This window comes from Bidens hawaiensis, unplaced genomic scaffold (genome assembly GCF_021521415.1).
Source record: "Bidens hawaiensis isolate Kalapana, Puna unplaced genomic scaffold, B.hawaiensis_p1.1 tig00016882_1, whole genome shotgun sequence".
In the NCBI taxonomy this organism is placed as follows: domain Eukaryota; kingdom Viridiplantae; phylum Streptophyta; class Magnoliopsida; order Asterales; family Asteraceae; genus Bidens; species Bidens hawaiensis.
Genome location: NW_027492561.1, coordinates 374,121 through 388,966, shown reverse-complemented (window position 1 = coordinate 388,966; position 14,846 = coordinate 374,121). Strand labels below are relative to the sequence as shown.

General features: G+C 38.1%; 2 protein-coding genes across 2 annotated transcripts; both read right to left on the bottom strand.

Moving 5' to 3' along the window:
* Positions 1-2,442: 2,442 nt before the first annotated feature.
* LOC143552456 (uncharacterized) lies at positions 2,443-3,710 on the bottom strand. The gene is made up of 2 exons (XM_077042672.1): positions 3,361-3,710; positions 2,443-3,313 (listed from the first exon to the last, which is right to left on the bottom strand). Exons 1-2 carry the CDS (start codon positions 3,708-3,710, stop codon positions 2,443-2,445), a joined length of 1,221 nt encoding a protein of 406 aa, XP_076898787.1.
* Positions 3,711-8,405: 4,695 nt separating this feature from the next.
* On the bottom strand, positions 8,406-14,477 carry LOC143552455 (uncharacterized). The gene is made up of 7 exons (XM_077042671.1): positions 13,330-14,477; positions 11,827-12,672; positions 11,118-11,222; positions 10,350-10,502; positions 9,860-10,023; positions 9,502-9,649; positions 8,406-8,567 (listed from the first exon to the last, which is right to left on the bottom strand). Exons 1-7 carry the CDS (start codon positions 13,852-13,854, stop codon positions 8,406-8,408), a joined length of 2,103 nt encoding a protein of 700 aa, XP_076898786.1. The 5' UTR covers positions 13,855-14,477.
* Between the last annotated feature and the right edge of the window lie 369 nt (positions 14,478-14,846).

Below are 14,846 nucleotides of genomic sequence, written 5' to 3'. Positions count from 1 at the left end.
TAAGATACCGTCAATCATCTGGTAATTCAAAGCTTTGTGTTTAATCTTCCGAGCCTCAGCCTTTCCTGCTGGAAGTGCTCCGGAAGATAAGTACGCTTTAATGGGCGTCATCCATGATTCAACGCCAGTTTGAATTGCTAGGACTTGGTTTTGTGAGACGGATGGATGATCTAGAACTTCCACACGAATATCTTTGGCAAAATGCTCGAAATTCGTTGAAGCTAGTTTGCTAAGAGCGTCCGCCGATTTGTTCTCACTCCTCTTAAGGTGAACAACATTGAAAGAGGAAAATTGGCGAATCAAGACCCTTGCTTGCAACAAATAAGAAGCCATGACATCATTTTTGGCTTCATATGTTCCGTTTATCTGTCCCGCAATTCGTATGGAATCCACCCGTACTTCCAAATGTTTCACCCCAAGCTTTTTCGCTATCCACAGGCCTGCCAGGAATGCTTCATATTCCGCCTCATTGTTGGTACTTTTGAAGTCCAACTTGATGGCGTATGTAAATTCATGCCCCTCAGGGTTGACTAGCCTTAAGCCTGCACCTGACCCTTCGCTGCTTGAAGCTCCGTCCGTGAACACTGACCAAACTTACCCTTGTTCCGGAGGTGCTTGGGGGGTTGTTCAATTAAACATTCTTGTTCTTTGTGTTGCGGGACTTCCGTGATGAAGTCCGCCAGCACTTGCCCTTTGATTGCCGGTCTTGGTTTATATTCTATCGAGTATTCACCCAATTCGATAGCCCATTTGGCTAGTCGCCTGGATAGTTCAGGCTTACTCAACACGTTATTGATTTTGAATCCGGTTAACACATTGATGGGATGACCCTAGAAATATCTGCGGAGCTGACGTGCTGCGTATACTAATTCCAAGACCAACTTTTCCAACATTGAATATCTTGTTTCCGGGTCTGATAGTGTTCTACTGACGTAATAGATCGGTGTTTGGACATTTTTCCTATCTGTCAGTAAAACAGTCCCTACGGCGATTTCAGATGCCGACAAGTATAGCGTTAATGGTTCACCTGCGTGAGGAGCAGTTAACGTAGGTAATTCCATTAAACACTTCTTGACCTCCGAGAATGCTTGTTCGGCTTCCGGAGTCCGTCTGAATTGTGCCTTTTTGAGGCAGTTCCTCAATGTTGAGATGAACGGGTAAGATTTAGCAGCGTGATTTTCCAGAACCTATTTAATGCTACTAATCTGCCATTAAGTGTTTGAACTTGCTTGAGGGATGCGGGAGATGGCATACAGGCTATTGCTTGAACCTTGTCCGGGTTAGCCTTGAAACCCATGCTTGTAACGATTACCCCGAGGAACTTTCCTTCTTCCATCCCGAAGGAACACTTTGTTGGGTTGAGTTTCATGTTGATGCTTCTCAACGTTTCAAAAGTTTCCTCTATGTCCCTTAACATTTGGTCTTCTTCGACGCTTTTTATCACTAAATCATCCATATAAACTTCAAGATTTCGACTTATCTGACCCTTGAAGGCCTGATCCATCAGTCATTGGTATGTGGCCCCCGCATTCTTTAACCCGAAAGGCATCATTCTGTAACAGAATATTCCTTGGTCAGTGCGAAACGCTGTCTTGTCCTCGTCACCCGCTGCCATATAGACTTGGTGATACCCTTTGTAGGCATCGAGGAAGCACTTGAATTTGAATGGGGCCACAACATCTACTTTCAAGTCGATCTCCGGAAGTGGGTAACAATCTTTCGGACATGCCTTGTTTAGATCTTTATAATCTATACACATCCTCCACGTTCCGTTGCTTTTTGGGACAATCACTGGGCCCATCTTTCGTTTCTTTTGCACAATTGGGACAATCACTGGACAATCAAGTACCCACGTTTGGTACTTGATTTCTCATATAATCCCAGCGTGAAGAAGATCTTGCACTTGCTCATTCATGGCCTTCGTTTGTTCCGGGCCCATCTTTCGTTTCTTTCGCACAATTGGGATGATTAATGGATTCACCTTTAACTTGTGCTCCGAGATGTTCCGCGGGACGCCGGTCATGTTCGCGGGTTGCCAAGCGAAAATATCTATGTTCTTTGTCAACAATTGCTTCAAAAAAGTTCGCACTATCTCAGAAATGGCTGGACCAATTATCACGGTTTGATCTGGGAACTTTTTGTTGAGAACCCATTTCTCTGGTTTGGTTCTTTGAGTTTTCTTTGGGATTTTACTTGGCTTCGAACTCTCGGTTGTAAAGCAATGTCGGTTGACATGGATTATTGCTACGCCAGTAGGAGTTGGGACCCCCACGGCACCGTGAGCAGTGGACGGGTGAGCATTGAAATCACCGATTGCCTCTCGTCCAAGAATAATATCGTGTTTGGAAGTTGCCGGTAAAACTAAAAATTCGACCTCCTCAGTTCTTGAGTGAACACCATCACTCAATGTGACCGGGAATGTAATGACACCACGCGGGTGCATTATTTCCCCACCAAACCCATAAACGAGTGCATGAATAGGTCGTAGTCTTTTTTATCATCTTCCTCAAGCTGTTCGAAACACTGTTCGTACATGATGTCCGATGTACTACCAGTATCAAAAAACACGTATTGCGATCGGTAGTGTCCGAACAGAGCGGTAATTATTAAAGGATTCTTATTGCATGATCCACCCTTGACACGTGGAAAAATGACTGGTTCGTCTTTCCACTCCTCATCTGCGAACTCGTGCCTCTTACCACTGACTTTTTGGCCTCCCTGAATCATGTGGACGTTTAGATCTTTTATTTGCCTTTTGGTCGGGCCCTGGTTATCCTTTGTGGGAAGTTTACCAGCCCCTGGTCTTACACTTTTGACCAAATGATCTAACCTTCCGTTTTTTACCGCTGCCTCTATTTCATTCCTTAGGGCCACACACTCGTTTGTGTTGTGCCCTATATCATTATGGTACGTGCAATGTTTTTTATTATCGAGGAACGACTTCCTCGGTAGTGGTTGTGGTTTACGGAAAGTCAAATTCTCCGTAGTGAGGATTTCTGAGGGAGATTTTGATAACTGAGTCCAACTGCTGTTGGAAGACCGCACTAGGAAATTACGCTTGCTTTTGTTGCCAATTAAGGATCTCGCATCAAACTGCTTTGGTTGTTCTGTGGTTGATTGCAGTCTTGACCAGATTGTTCCCTTAGCTTGTCTATTTGGGCTTGGAGTTTGGAACTCGACCCTTGGTAATTGCTTCTGGCTACTGGAACCCAATGTTTTTTCAGTTCTTGCAAACAACTTAGCTGCCGTTATGATTTCGTCCCAGGACTCGGGCATTCCGTCTTTTCCAGTTAGCGTGCGAATCAAAGCATCACTATGGACATTTTTACAGAATGCTCCTCTCAGCATGTCTTCACTAACCCCTCCGATTTAAGGCTCTCGTTATTAAAACGAGTAATGAAGTCCTCAATGGATTCTTTATTTAGCCTTTCAACATTCAGTATTTCCGAAGGATCACGCGTATGTTTTCTTTGTTGACTGAAATGTTGAGAGAATTTTGCTACAAAATCTTTCCAACTTTTAATCTTTCCATATGGCAATTTCTCAAACCATTCTCGCGTCGCCCCGGTGAATGTTAGTGCAAACATGTGGCACCAATATGGAAGAGTCCAACCATTGACTCCTCCAACTGCTTCAAACCTTAACAGATGATCACTGGGATCGGACATATCTATGCGTGGACGAGGACGTAACCTTGGGATTTCCCCCATGTTTTGCTCCATTGGTTGACTATATTGAATATGACTTCCCCTTATGGGAGGAGAAATAGATCAACTGGGAGAGTCATCATACGTCAAGGTATGAGCATGGAAACGCTCATTTCGCACCTTAGTTCGTACTCAGCAACCAAACTTTCTTGTTGAATGCGGAGCCATTCATCTGGAGATAAGAGTCCTCCAGATCCAGAGTTATGCTGCCGAACTCTCCTTAGAGCAGAGTCGCTAGAATTTTCATCCAGTCCTAACTCTGAGTGAGTTCGATTAGCATCTCTCATAATTCGGTCCAGGTCTCTGAGATCGGAACCTCTTGGAGCTGTAACGCGCCCCAAGTCAGTAGTTGGTGTAACTACATTACCAGTGTCTACCGGAGTGACGCCTAGTAACTGAGTGAAATGTTCCCGAGCCGTAGAACCACCCAAGGTAAAACCTCCAAGGTTTACGGCATCGGTTCGTGTAATGGGAGTCGTAATTCGAGCAAAGACAGATGTTGCTCCTTCACGTGTTTCCGGATTAGGATCTCGTGAAGATTGTGATGGATTCTCCGTCGGCCCTTTAGGTAACTGATTCATATCGTAAAGAGGACGGAAAAAAGTTGTTGTTCTAACAAAAACACGGATGGCGCCAATGAAGAAACACGGATCTACTCCCCTTGATGGGTCCTAGATCCAATGAGTCAACAGGGTAGGATACGGTTAACTGCCGATACGATATGAACACAATTCCCCAAAGTCCAATGATGTGAACCTGCAAAACAGACACTGTGAGCTCGTTACGGGAAGGACAAGAGGGGGGTCTTCCCGTAACCACCCTCCGGCGTGAGAATAAGTACTATTCCGATTAAGATAAAGTACTTAAGTAAGTTGAGAGAGTACAGTGGGAGTGAATGAATACCTCATGATGATTGAGAGGGTATTTATAGCCGAAGGGTGTGGGGAAGTGATTGGGCCAGCTGTCCCTTTAGAAGATGCTCTCATAACCATCTGGGTACGTGTCCTCATATGATAGGCTCAGCCTATACGTTGCATGTGCATGTATAACAACCTGGACACGTGTCTCCCTAACATTGGTTAATGGGGTAATATTGGTCATGTGCACGGTTATAACGACATTGCCAGGTGTCATTAGTTGATTGTCCAAGGGATCACGTATTGCTCAAGAAAGCATCTTTGATAAATCTTCTAGAAGGTAATTTAGTTGTTGACGGCTGTCCCGGAGCATTACCTCGTGGTCATTTACGCGGAAGGGTATTCCTTCTTGCGGGTGACTTTTGTGGGTGCCAGGATGCTTCCGCATGTGTCATGAGGGTGTTTCTTCCTCAGATGATTTATGCGGATGGTTCATATGTCCCGCGGGTGACTTGTGACGTGCTCTTGGTTGACCCGCGGGTGTTACTTAAGGGTATTTGGGCATTTTTAGTACCCTACCTCTATAACCGTGCACATGGCCAATATTACCTTATAACCATAGACTGGTTCAACTATTCCATGGCAATTATTCAATTGAGACAAGAGACGATACGCTTTTTACCCTTTCAATACGTCTTAATGTCTCATGCCTCTCATAGTCTCACTTTTGTAAAGGGATGTTTGGGTTTTTATTTGCATTTTGAAAAACAATAGTTGTTTAGTAAAACTTTAATTTAAAGCTTGAAGCCGTCCAAACAGCTCGTCGCTCGAAGTCGCTCGCCGCTCGCTCGGAAATTGCTCGAAAAATGCTCGCTTGTTTTTTCGCTCGATTGAAAACGAGCCGCTCTGCTCGGTTCGGTTTGTAAACGAGCCAAGCAACGAGCAAAGGTCTGCTCGGTTCGATTCGGCCCGAATATTTTTAATTTATTTTATATATAATTACATATGAACAAATAAATAAATATATAGACAAAACACAAATATAAGCTTACAATTATTTTTACCCCTTCAAAATTTTCATTCCATTAATTTTATAGTTTTATTTGTCCACTTCAAGCTTTTAGAATACTATAAGTTTGTTTAAATGATCATTATATTCATTTCAAACTTATTTTTAATGAAAATTTACAATTTATTACACGTTTGTCTAAAAAACACTAATTTATTTATATAATATATTATTTACAACCTTCAAATTTGTTTATTATTGAAAAATTTAAAGTGAAAAAGAAATAAGTAATGTTAGAAATCGCTCGATGTTCGATTAAAAAATGCTCGATTCGATTTTGGCTCGTTTCGGTTTTCACTCGGTTCGAATTTTAGCCGTCCGTGTCGGTTTTAAACGAGCCAAGCAATGAGCAAGCCTTCACTCGGCTCGGCTCGGCTCGTGAACAGCCTTACTCACCTATGTTAATAAGGGGCTTGAAATCCAGGCCTCTAATTTAATAGAAGTCATGGTGATCTAGTTCAACATTAATTTTTTAACTCAAAATCTTGTTAACATTTCGAGATTTGAATAAAGGATCTATAGTTGAAGTCCACCCCCTTCGTCCGGACTTCGCCCCACAACGTGGAAGTCCGTTCCCTCCGTCCGTGCTTCACCACCTAGACCTAGACCTAGACCTAGACCTCAGGTGGTGGAGCACGTTGTCGGTGCTCTTATATGAGTGTGTTGGAAACAAACAAGGAGTAAATGTTTAAAGCTTAACCTTATTTGTCTAACCCTTAACCTTCAACAAATTCATTCTTTGATCAAATTCAACTTTTTATGTTTAATGTTTGATTTAAACCGAATAAAATTCACGTTGTAAAAAACTAAAAAATGATGCAGTGAATTCCAGCAGATGCCCAAATGGTATGTCTATAAAGCATTGTGGTGTGAGATTTATTAATAAGATCCAAAAATAATCCTCCAGGCCTTTACACAGATATGCTATTATAATTTATAATATATATATATATATTATTGCCTACTAAAACAAAAGACAATAATACTTTCGACCCGCAGAGTGACCGTCCACACACACGCGCGACCATTAACTTAAATCCGCAAGGGCCGCACCATGTTTTGCTTATAAAAGATTTTGGGTGCAGAGGGTTTCGTTTGTTATTTTAGATCCCGTTCAGTAATAAACAAATACTTATCAAGGGTAAAATGGTCATTTCACATTGTTACCCGCCGCCATGTTTCGCAGTTTTTGAGAAATTTCTGAAAAAGATGGTCTTTCTGTTGGATCGGCAGACCAGCAACTTTCCATTAAGGCCTTCCATTCGGGGTCACGCCATGTTGGGATTGTTGGACGTAATGAGTTGTTCACGATTCCTCCTACAATAAAAGTAGGAGATTAATACCATAAAAGCCAAAATGTATTCTTATTTAGCACAAAAAGATACCATGACCCTACTTCCGTATATTAAGGCCCGTAAACTTGTTTAAAAAATGCACGTATCTGTGATATTTAAAATTAACGCCATTTACTAGCACAAATGGTTTAAAATACAAATTTATACCATCTTAGTATCTTACATGATAAAAAAATTTATCATGTGAGCAATCTATACTATATATAATGAGGGAAAGATGGGCAAATTAAGATGGTATATTTTAAGGGATTTACAATTGTTTAAACATAAGGTACAACCTAAAATGAGGGTAAAGTGGTAACCTAAAATGAGGGTAAAGTGGTAATTGAAGCATTAAATCTCACGTGTTTTCCAATTCTCTTCAAAATAATTACAACCTTCCCCCCTCAACTTTAATAAACTTTTGTAAATATAAAGAATAGTTATAAATTTGGTCCATCGTTTAACCATCTATTCTTTATATTTTCATTTTTAACCCAAATACCCCCACGATTTTTAAACGGTCATAACTTTTTCGTACGTTAATATTGTTTTAAAAAAATTGCACCATAAAAACGAGCATTTAATTCTCTTTAATTTGAATATGATATTGTCATAGTTTCTTTTCAGTTAAAAAAATTAAAATTTTACGTATAGGCATTTGCCGTCCGATTTTGATGGTTAAACTATGAGTCAAGCCAACGGTTTTTTGTCACCGAAAATTGAAACTAGACCTTTGAAAATTGCAGCCAACAAAACCAAACCATTAACAATGGTTAGGTTCCGTTTTTGTTTGTACTTCGATAATAAATTGAGTTTAAAATAAGAACTATGAATCTACTTATAACAATAAATGGTTTCACGGTTACAAACGAAACAAGCACCTATAAATCTACGTGATTATCAATGTCAGTGTTTCCAGCTGCATCGCGCGGGCACCCGTCTAGTAATCAATTACACATGGAAAGACAATTCATGACAACTCTAAGAGGAGAGGACGGGGCACCAATATGGGTAGGGTGCATGGCTTTCAAACCACATGGCAGCACCGCCGTCACCCCCATGTGGGTAGGGTGCATGACTCCATGGCAAAGGTTTGCCACATAAAATTGATTCATCTTATTGTACTTGGAGAACTAAAAAACAAACAAAAGTTCTAGGGTTCGTGTGGGTAGGTGTTACCAGTTATTTTTTGGTTTGAGGTACCTAAGAGTAGAAATTAGGTGACAGTGCAAGATTGGGCGGTGCATGGGTAGTACCCATAAATGCCCCTTCCCCCCTTAACAAGTTATTATCTTAAACTTTTAGTTTATATTTATCATACAAAATTTTTTTGTGGGATCTTTTTCCATGAAATTTGAGTATGTCCACGGGGTAGCATAACTTATTTTATAAATACTTAGGCGTTGACAAATATGATTAGAAAATTTATTTTATTTCAATAAAGCTGAAATTTAATATATGAAGGGCGTACCGATAATCGAAGCGCAATGTTACTCTTGCCACTAAGAAGCTCGGGTGCCATCCAGGGTAATGTTCCCCGAACACCTCCGGACACCAAAGTGTGTTGTTTTACCTTCGATAAACCAAGATCACCAATCTACATATATGAGAATAAAAGAATGTGATTAAATCAAACAGAATTTGCAATCATGTATGTGTGTTCAGACATTTTGGGTAACAGGTCAAATTGGGTTTGGGACAGAAGGGTTCTGGTCAAATTAGACCAACGAGCCACTGAGACAGTGTTCTCTCTGTTTTTCGAATTTTATAAAACGAAGTAATAACTTTTTATTAATTAAGTTTTAAGCAATTTCATTTCTAGCTTATTAATAGATTTTGCCATTTTGACCAGATTTTGCTTATTAATTTACCATAAAAATGAGTAATGGCCATCTCGAAAACGATTATAATTATTAAAAGAGGCAATTTTATATACGCCCTTGAAAACTTTGCATAATAAGTAATAAAATAATCATCCAACCAAAAAATTAATATCATATATACCCAAGTAAAACATGTAGAATTTCATGTTTAGCCATATCATCAAATACAAATTCTAATATGATTATTATACCCTTCTCCTTACACTTGAGACTTTTGTACCCTAAATCTTTATGATCAAGAATGATTTGGGTATATTTGATATTACGTTTACTAAAAGACGCACGTTCACATATACCCTTAAAAAACTTGCATAACATAATAATCCATCCAAAAAGATTTTTGAAACATTTGAAATTTCATAGTTAGCCATTTCATTAAATACAAATCCTAATGTGACAATTATACCCTTTTTCTCATTACCCTTCAGATCCCGTACCTGAACTCTTTACTAGCAGGAAGGGTATTTATGTCATAAATATGATTTAGGTATATTTGATATTTCGAGGGTTTCTCCTCCATTGTAAACACAATTATCAGATATGTTATTCAAGTCTTTTTACAGATATTACGGTTTTTTGTCAGGTAAATATGATATTATTCATGTTTTGGGTTGATATATTAAGTTAAACACTTAATAAAACACATACCTTGCAAATTGGTCTATGCGGATCCCTCATGTTCACAAGCAGGTTTTCACATTTTAGATCAAAATGCACAATATTCTTTCCATGCAAATATTCCATTCCAAAAGAAGCATCCATAGCTATAATAAGCCTCTTTCGCCGATCAATAGTTCTGTCACCATAAAAATGCAATATCTGAATGTTAGCCTGTTTGTAGATACTTAAAAGAAAAACAAATTCTTGTAGAGACCAAAGTCTATGCTTTCTAATGATTACTAGAATTGAAACGTTGTCAAAACAGGATCTTGGAGTTTTGCACTAGATTTGAAATCAATAAAGGCCATGTAAAAGTATATCATATGGAAAAAACCGTAACGGGTACCTGTCCTTTTTCTGTAAGAATTGCTTGAGAGATCCATTAACCATGAACTCCGTTACGGTTGCCAACGAGCCATCAGGGCCGTCACGAACTATGCCATAGAACGAGACCACGTTTGGGTGATGTAACGAGCTTAAAATCAACGCTTCTTTCCAGAAATCTGCAATCTGTATACATAACCTTGATAAATTAATGTTTGATAAGTTTATAACCTCACCAAATGAATAATTTACTCCATTTGAAAAAAAAACATAAAACACGCCATACAAACATACACATGGGATTTGGCTTGTTTTGCATTAATCAACACAACACTACATAATGTTGAAATCTTTAACATCATGATGCATGCCAATGATGATATATCAAATAAAGTAGGCTGCTTTGGGGAAAAGATTTGATAGAAGTTACTAATTTTTATTTCATTATCTATAAGTAAACAACCTCATTAAACAAATAGTAATTTATAGAAGTTATAATGTGGCAATCATACCAGACGTTCTCGTTCAGACGGCCTCCCAGCAAAACAACTGGCCTTAATTCTTTTGATTGCTACATCAGAACCCTTCCATTTCCCGTGATAAACAGCTCCATACGTACCAGATCCCAACTGCTTTACTTCCTCCAGATCATCATTCTTTACAGTCTAATAAGGATTATAAATACAAATAATGTCTAAATTAGTCAAAATTTTCAATCAGTTTATACATTTAGTTGCCACGCGCGAAAGGTAACACAAGAGTTGGAAACTCGTGAACGAATACATGTATCAAATTCGCGTACCTAACTACAAGATTCACGTGTCCCCAAAAATGTATTTTCATTTGTTCATATTAAATGATAAGCAAGTGAAAGGTTGGCATGCAGACTTATTTAAATAACTTTGTTTTTTTAATATTCACATATTTTGTTTTTATTTAATTATAAATGTTAATTTTACTAATAAATATTTACTAAAATCTAAGGTTTATGTTTAAACTAAGCAACCCCATGAGCCAGTTATCGAGTAAGCCACAAGCCGAGCCAACCCTGGATCAAGCTCGCTTCATTGACAAATCTAGCCGAGATTTTCTCGGGCATGTCGCAAGCATTTTGAACAGCCCTAACCACGTGGCCACATAATTGATTATTTCATTAAAATTATTCCGACACTAACATAAAGGTATAACACACCAAAAAAATATGTTTCTCTCTTATCTTGCTTCGGTTCAGTTAGAACGCTAAAGATATATTATTTTTTAATTTGAGGAAAGAAAAGAACCTGTAAACCCCTAGCAATAGCTTCCTCTTCAGCCTTTGTCGGTTCAATTTTTGTATTATTTCCGGCGTCACTGCCAGATTCTAACTCCAAATCTGCAGGTGTATCCTATAAAATAAAGCGCGGGTTAAATATCAAACCTGCTCGTTTTTAGAACGGACTACAACGGGCAAGTCAAGTTAGGTTGACATGAAATTGTATTTTGTCCATTTAGGTTGGTTGCATTAAAGATAAACTTCACATGATTTTCAACCCGTTTGAGGCATTTCCTATTTAGCCAAAAGTTTTATTCTAACGTAATTAATCTTTGAAAAAACTATAAATTAAATAAATTAGTTACTTTATAAAGAAAATTATCCCAAATTTACTTATCTTTGTATAATATATTAAACTAGTTACTTAATAGAAAAATTTACCAAATTAACTTATGTTTATATATTACCAGTGCATTATGATGAAAACTAAAGAAGTAAATTATTTTCAAGCAATTACTTTTCAGCTAAAAAATTCAATTCGGTTGGAACCAGTTTATTCGGTTTTTAACCGAAACCAAACAAAATTCTTATTCAGTTATTCAGTTCGGTTACCCACTTATCTTATTTGGTTCGGTTTTCAGTTACGACCGAGTGTAATCCAAAACCGAATAAACAAAACCGATACTGATAAGTAAACAGATCAAAACTGCCAACTTTTACCGGAACCATTAACTCACCATCGCGTTTAAGTCTTGCGCAGTCTCTTCTTTAACTTTAGCATCATTCACAGGTTCTGTAGTTGATTGAACAACTTCAGGACTCAATTGAACAGGTTCAGGAGTAAGTTGAACCGGGTCAGACGTAACTTGAACCGGTTCAGACGTATGCGGGACAGAGACAGGCACGTTTTGCATCGGTGCAGGCACAAACTGGACCGGTTCAGACGTAAGCGGGACAGATTCAGGCACGTTTTGCCTTGGTGCAGGCACAAACTGAACCGGTTCTGACGGCAACTGATGGTGACATGGATTCTCCACCCCAACTGGAACCCTAGAACCATAATCCATTGCAGTCCTAACAAACCCTAAATTAAACACACCATTTTCTTGTTTTGGGGCACCTGATGCTTCAAAACCTGGATGCCCATGAAGTTGACTCTGACCATTTCTCCACAAAACATTTGGATGCACATAACCCGTACCCGCTGCATGAGTATGAAACATCTCATTACTGAACTCGGGCCTATGACGATGATGAACATAATGATTACCATCTGGATACGCGGTATGTCCTGTATTAATATTCATGTTATAGAAAGATCCAGGAAGTATGTTACCGGGAAAACCTCCAACATTTTCTTGTAAATGTTGATCATACATGTGTTGATCATACGCAGGTTGATGATACATCGCTTGATGAACGCGATCAAAACCTTTGTCGATTGGATCACCGTAAGGAGAGTGATAATGTGAAGAAGGGGAGTACGCAGGACTCCATGGGGACTCCATTTCATTAAACCTATGACTTGAAGATTGCTGATGTGGAATTCTCACTTGCTGCAAATTAGCCGGCAACGCGTAGGCCTGTAAACGAATATTCATGAATTGTTAGCTGGGAAGTTTGTTTATGGCCGTTCAGTTATATATGAATGGATGAACACGTGTTTTTGTTTGTTTAATTAAATGAATGAACATGAACAAGTGACTTGTCCATTTACCTTAGTGGATGTTCCTTTATTATCATGCAGTTAATAAGCGAGAGAATATGAACAAATTTTTTCTTCATTTAGTTAAACATACAAGCATTAAAAATGTCTCATTCTTTTATATTTACACTCGCTTCAATTTATGTTTGCTCATTTACATTTGCTTATATTCGTTCACTTACGCTCGTTTATATATGTTAAAATGTTCATGTTCGCTTAAATATTCATTCAAATTTACTAATTACTGTTTACCAATACAAATTTGTAATCAATTAGATTTTCATATTTAAAAACCCTTTGTTTGGATGTAATTCTTTAATTTTGAAATGTTTGATGTATTTAATTTCGATATTCGTGTTTACTTTTAACTCGTTCATTTATGTACATTTATGTCTGTTATCTGTGCTTTTAAAATATTACCGAATGAACATAAACAAACACGAGCGCATTCAGTTTCTCAACAAACGAACATGAACAAGAAAATCCATTCGTTCAACCGTTCATTTATTCGATTAAGCATAAACCAATAAAGTACCTCAAAATTCCTCTGGTTATGCACACCGTCATCAACAATAAACTGATTGAAACGCGATTCAACCGACTCCAAATCATCAACCACGCCATCATTATGACTATTCAAAGCATCAACATACCTCCTCTCATTGTCCCTATCAATAAACCCCACCGAATCATCTTCAGCACCCGAAAACAAAAACAATCTAACGCGCGTAAACCCATCTCCAAACCCTAACTTCTCATACTCCTCAATCATATTCACCACATCATCATCATTCACAACCGATACAAGCGCATCAAGATCTTCATCTGGCTGCTGATATTTCAACACAGTTGCAGATTCATACAACTCCTTCATCTTATTCATCAGTTCATCAAACCCTATATCCCTCGGTACACTTACTATTCGTGTCTCACCGCCAACATACCGCAGCTTACCGTCTTGTGGACGCGGTAATATGCTGCCATTAAAGCTACACAGAAACTTCAATCGGGGATTATAATGATCCTCACTCAAATTAGTACCCAAATTAGGGTTTTCCATTTCAACTTATGTATCGTCAAATTGCCAACGGTTCCACCAAATGCATGCGATTTAACAACAAAACCCTTCGATAATAATCAAAAATTCGATCAAACAACGAAGGAATTCAACTTTTTAACTAACCAAGTGAAATTTAGGGTTTCAATTTCAACTTATGTATCGTCAAATTGCCAATGATCCCACCAATTTCATGCTATTACCAACACAGACCTTCAATAATAATCGACAATTTGATCAAAAAACAAAGGAATTTAACATTTTAACTAATCAAGTGAAATTTAGGGTTTTCCATTTCACCTTGTGTATCAACAAATTGCCAACGAACCCACCAAATTCATGCAATTACCAACATAACCTTTCAATGATGATCCACAATTCGATCAAACAACGAAGGAATTGAATAATCAAGTGAAAATTAGGGTTTATGGGTTTCTGGTTACTTACGTTGACAATTAGGGGAAATTGATGAGTGAATTTGTGACGAGAAGTGTGCGGATGGATTAGTGAAGATTTGGGTTAAGATTGAAGCAGAAATTTGAGTGATTTAAAGAGCAAAATTGGGGATTTTTGTGGGGTGATGAATGTGTTCTGAAGTTAAGTCTGCATACTGCATACTGGTATAATGTATAATGTATAATAATAATATAATATTATTATAATAAGCATCTATTTATGGCATATTCGATGAACACACACATGATTTTAATTTAAATCAGGGATAATTAATTACATATTAGGAATATTGTGATGATGCTAAAAAAAATTTAACACTGATCCTATTTTAAATTGTTGTACTTTATTTTAGGCGGTAAACGAGCCGAATAAGTCCTTGTTAATATTTTGTTTAAGTTTTTATTGGACACGCACACACGAACAACTAATCGAACGAATTTTGTTGATCGTGTTTGTTCATTAAGTGAATGAACTTGTTCGTGACCGGTTTACTAACATAAATGAACGAGACAAAGTGTTTTTCATTTGATTTTGCTAAC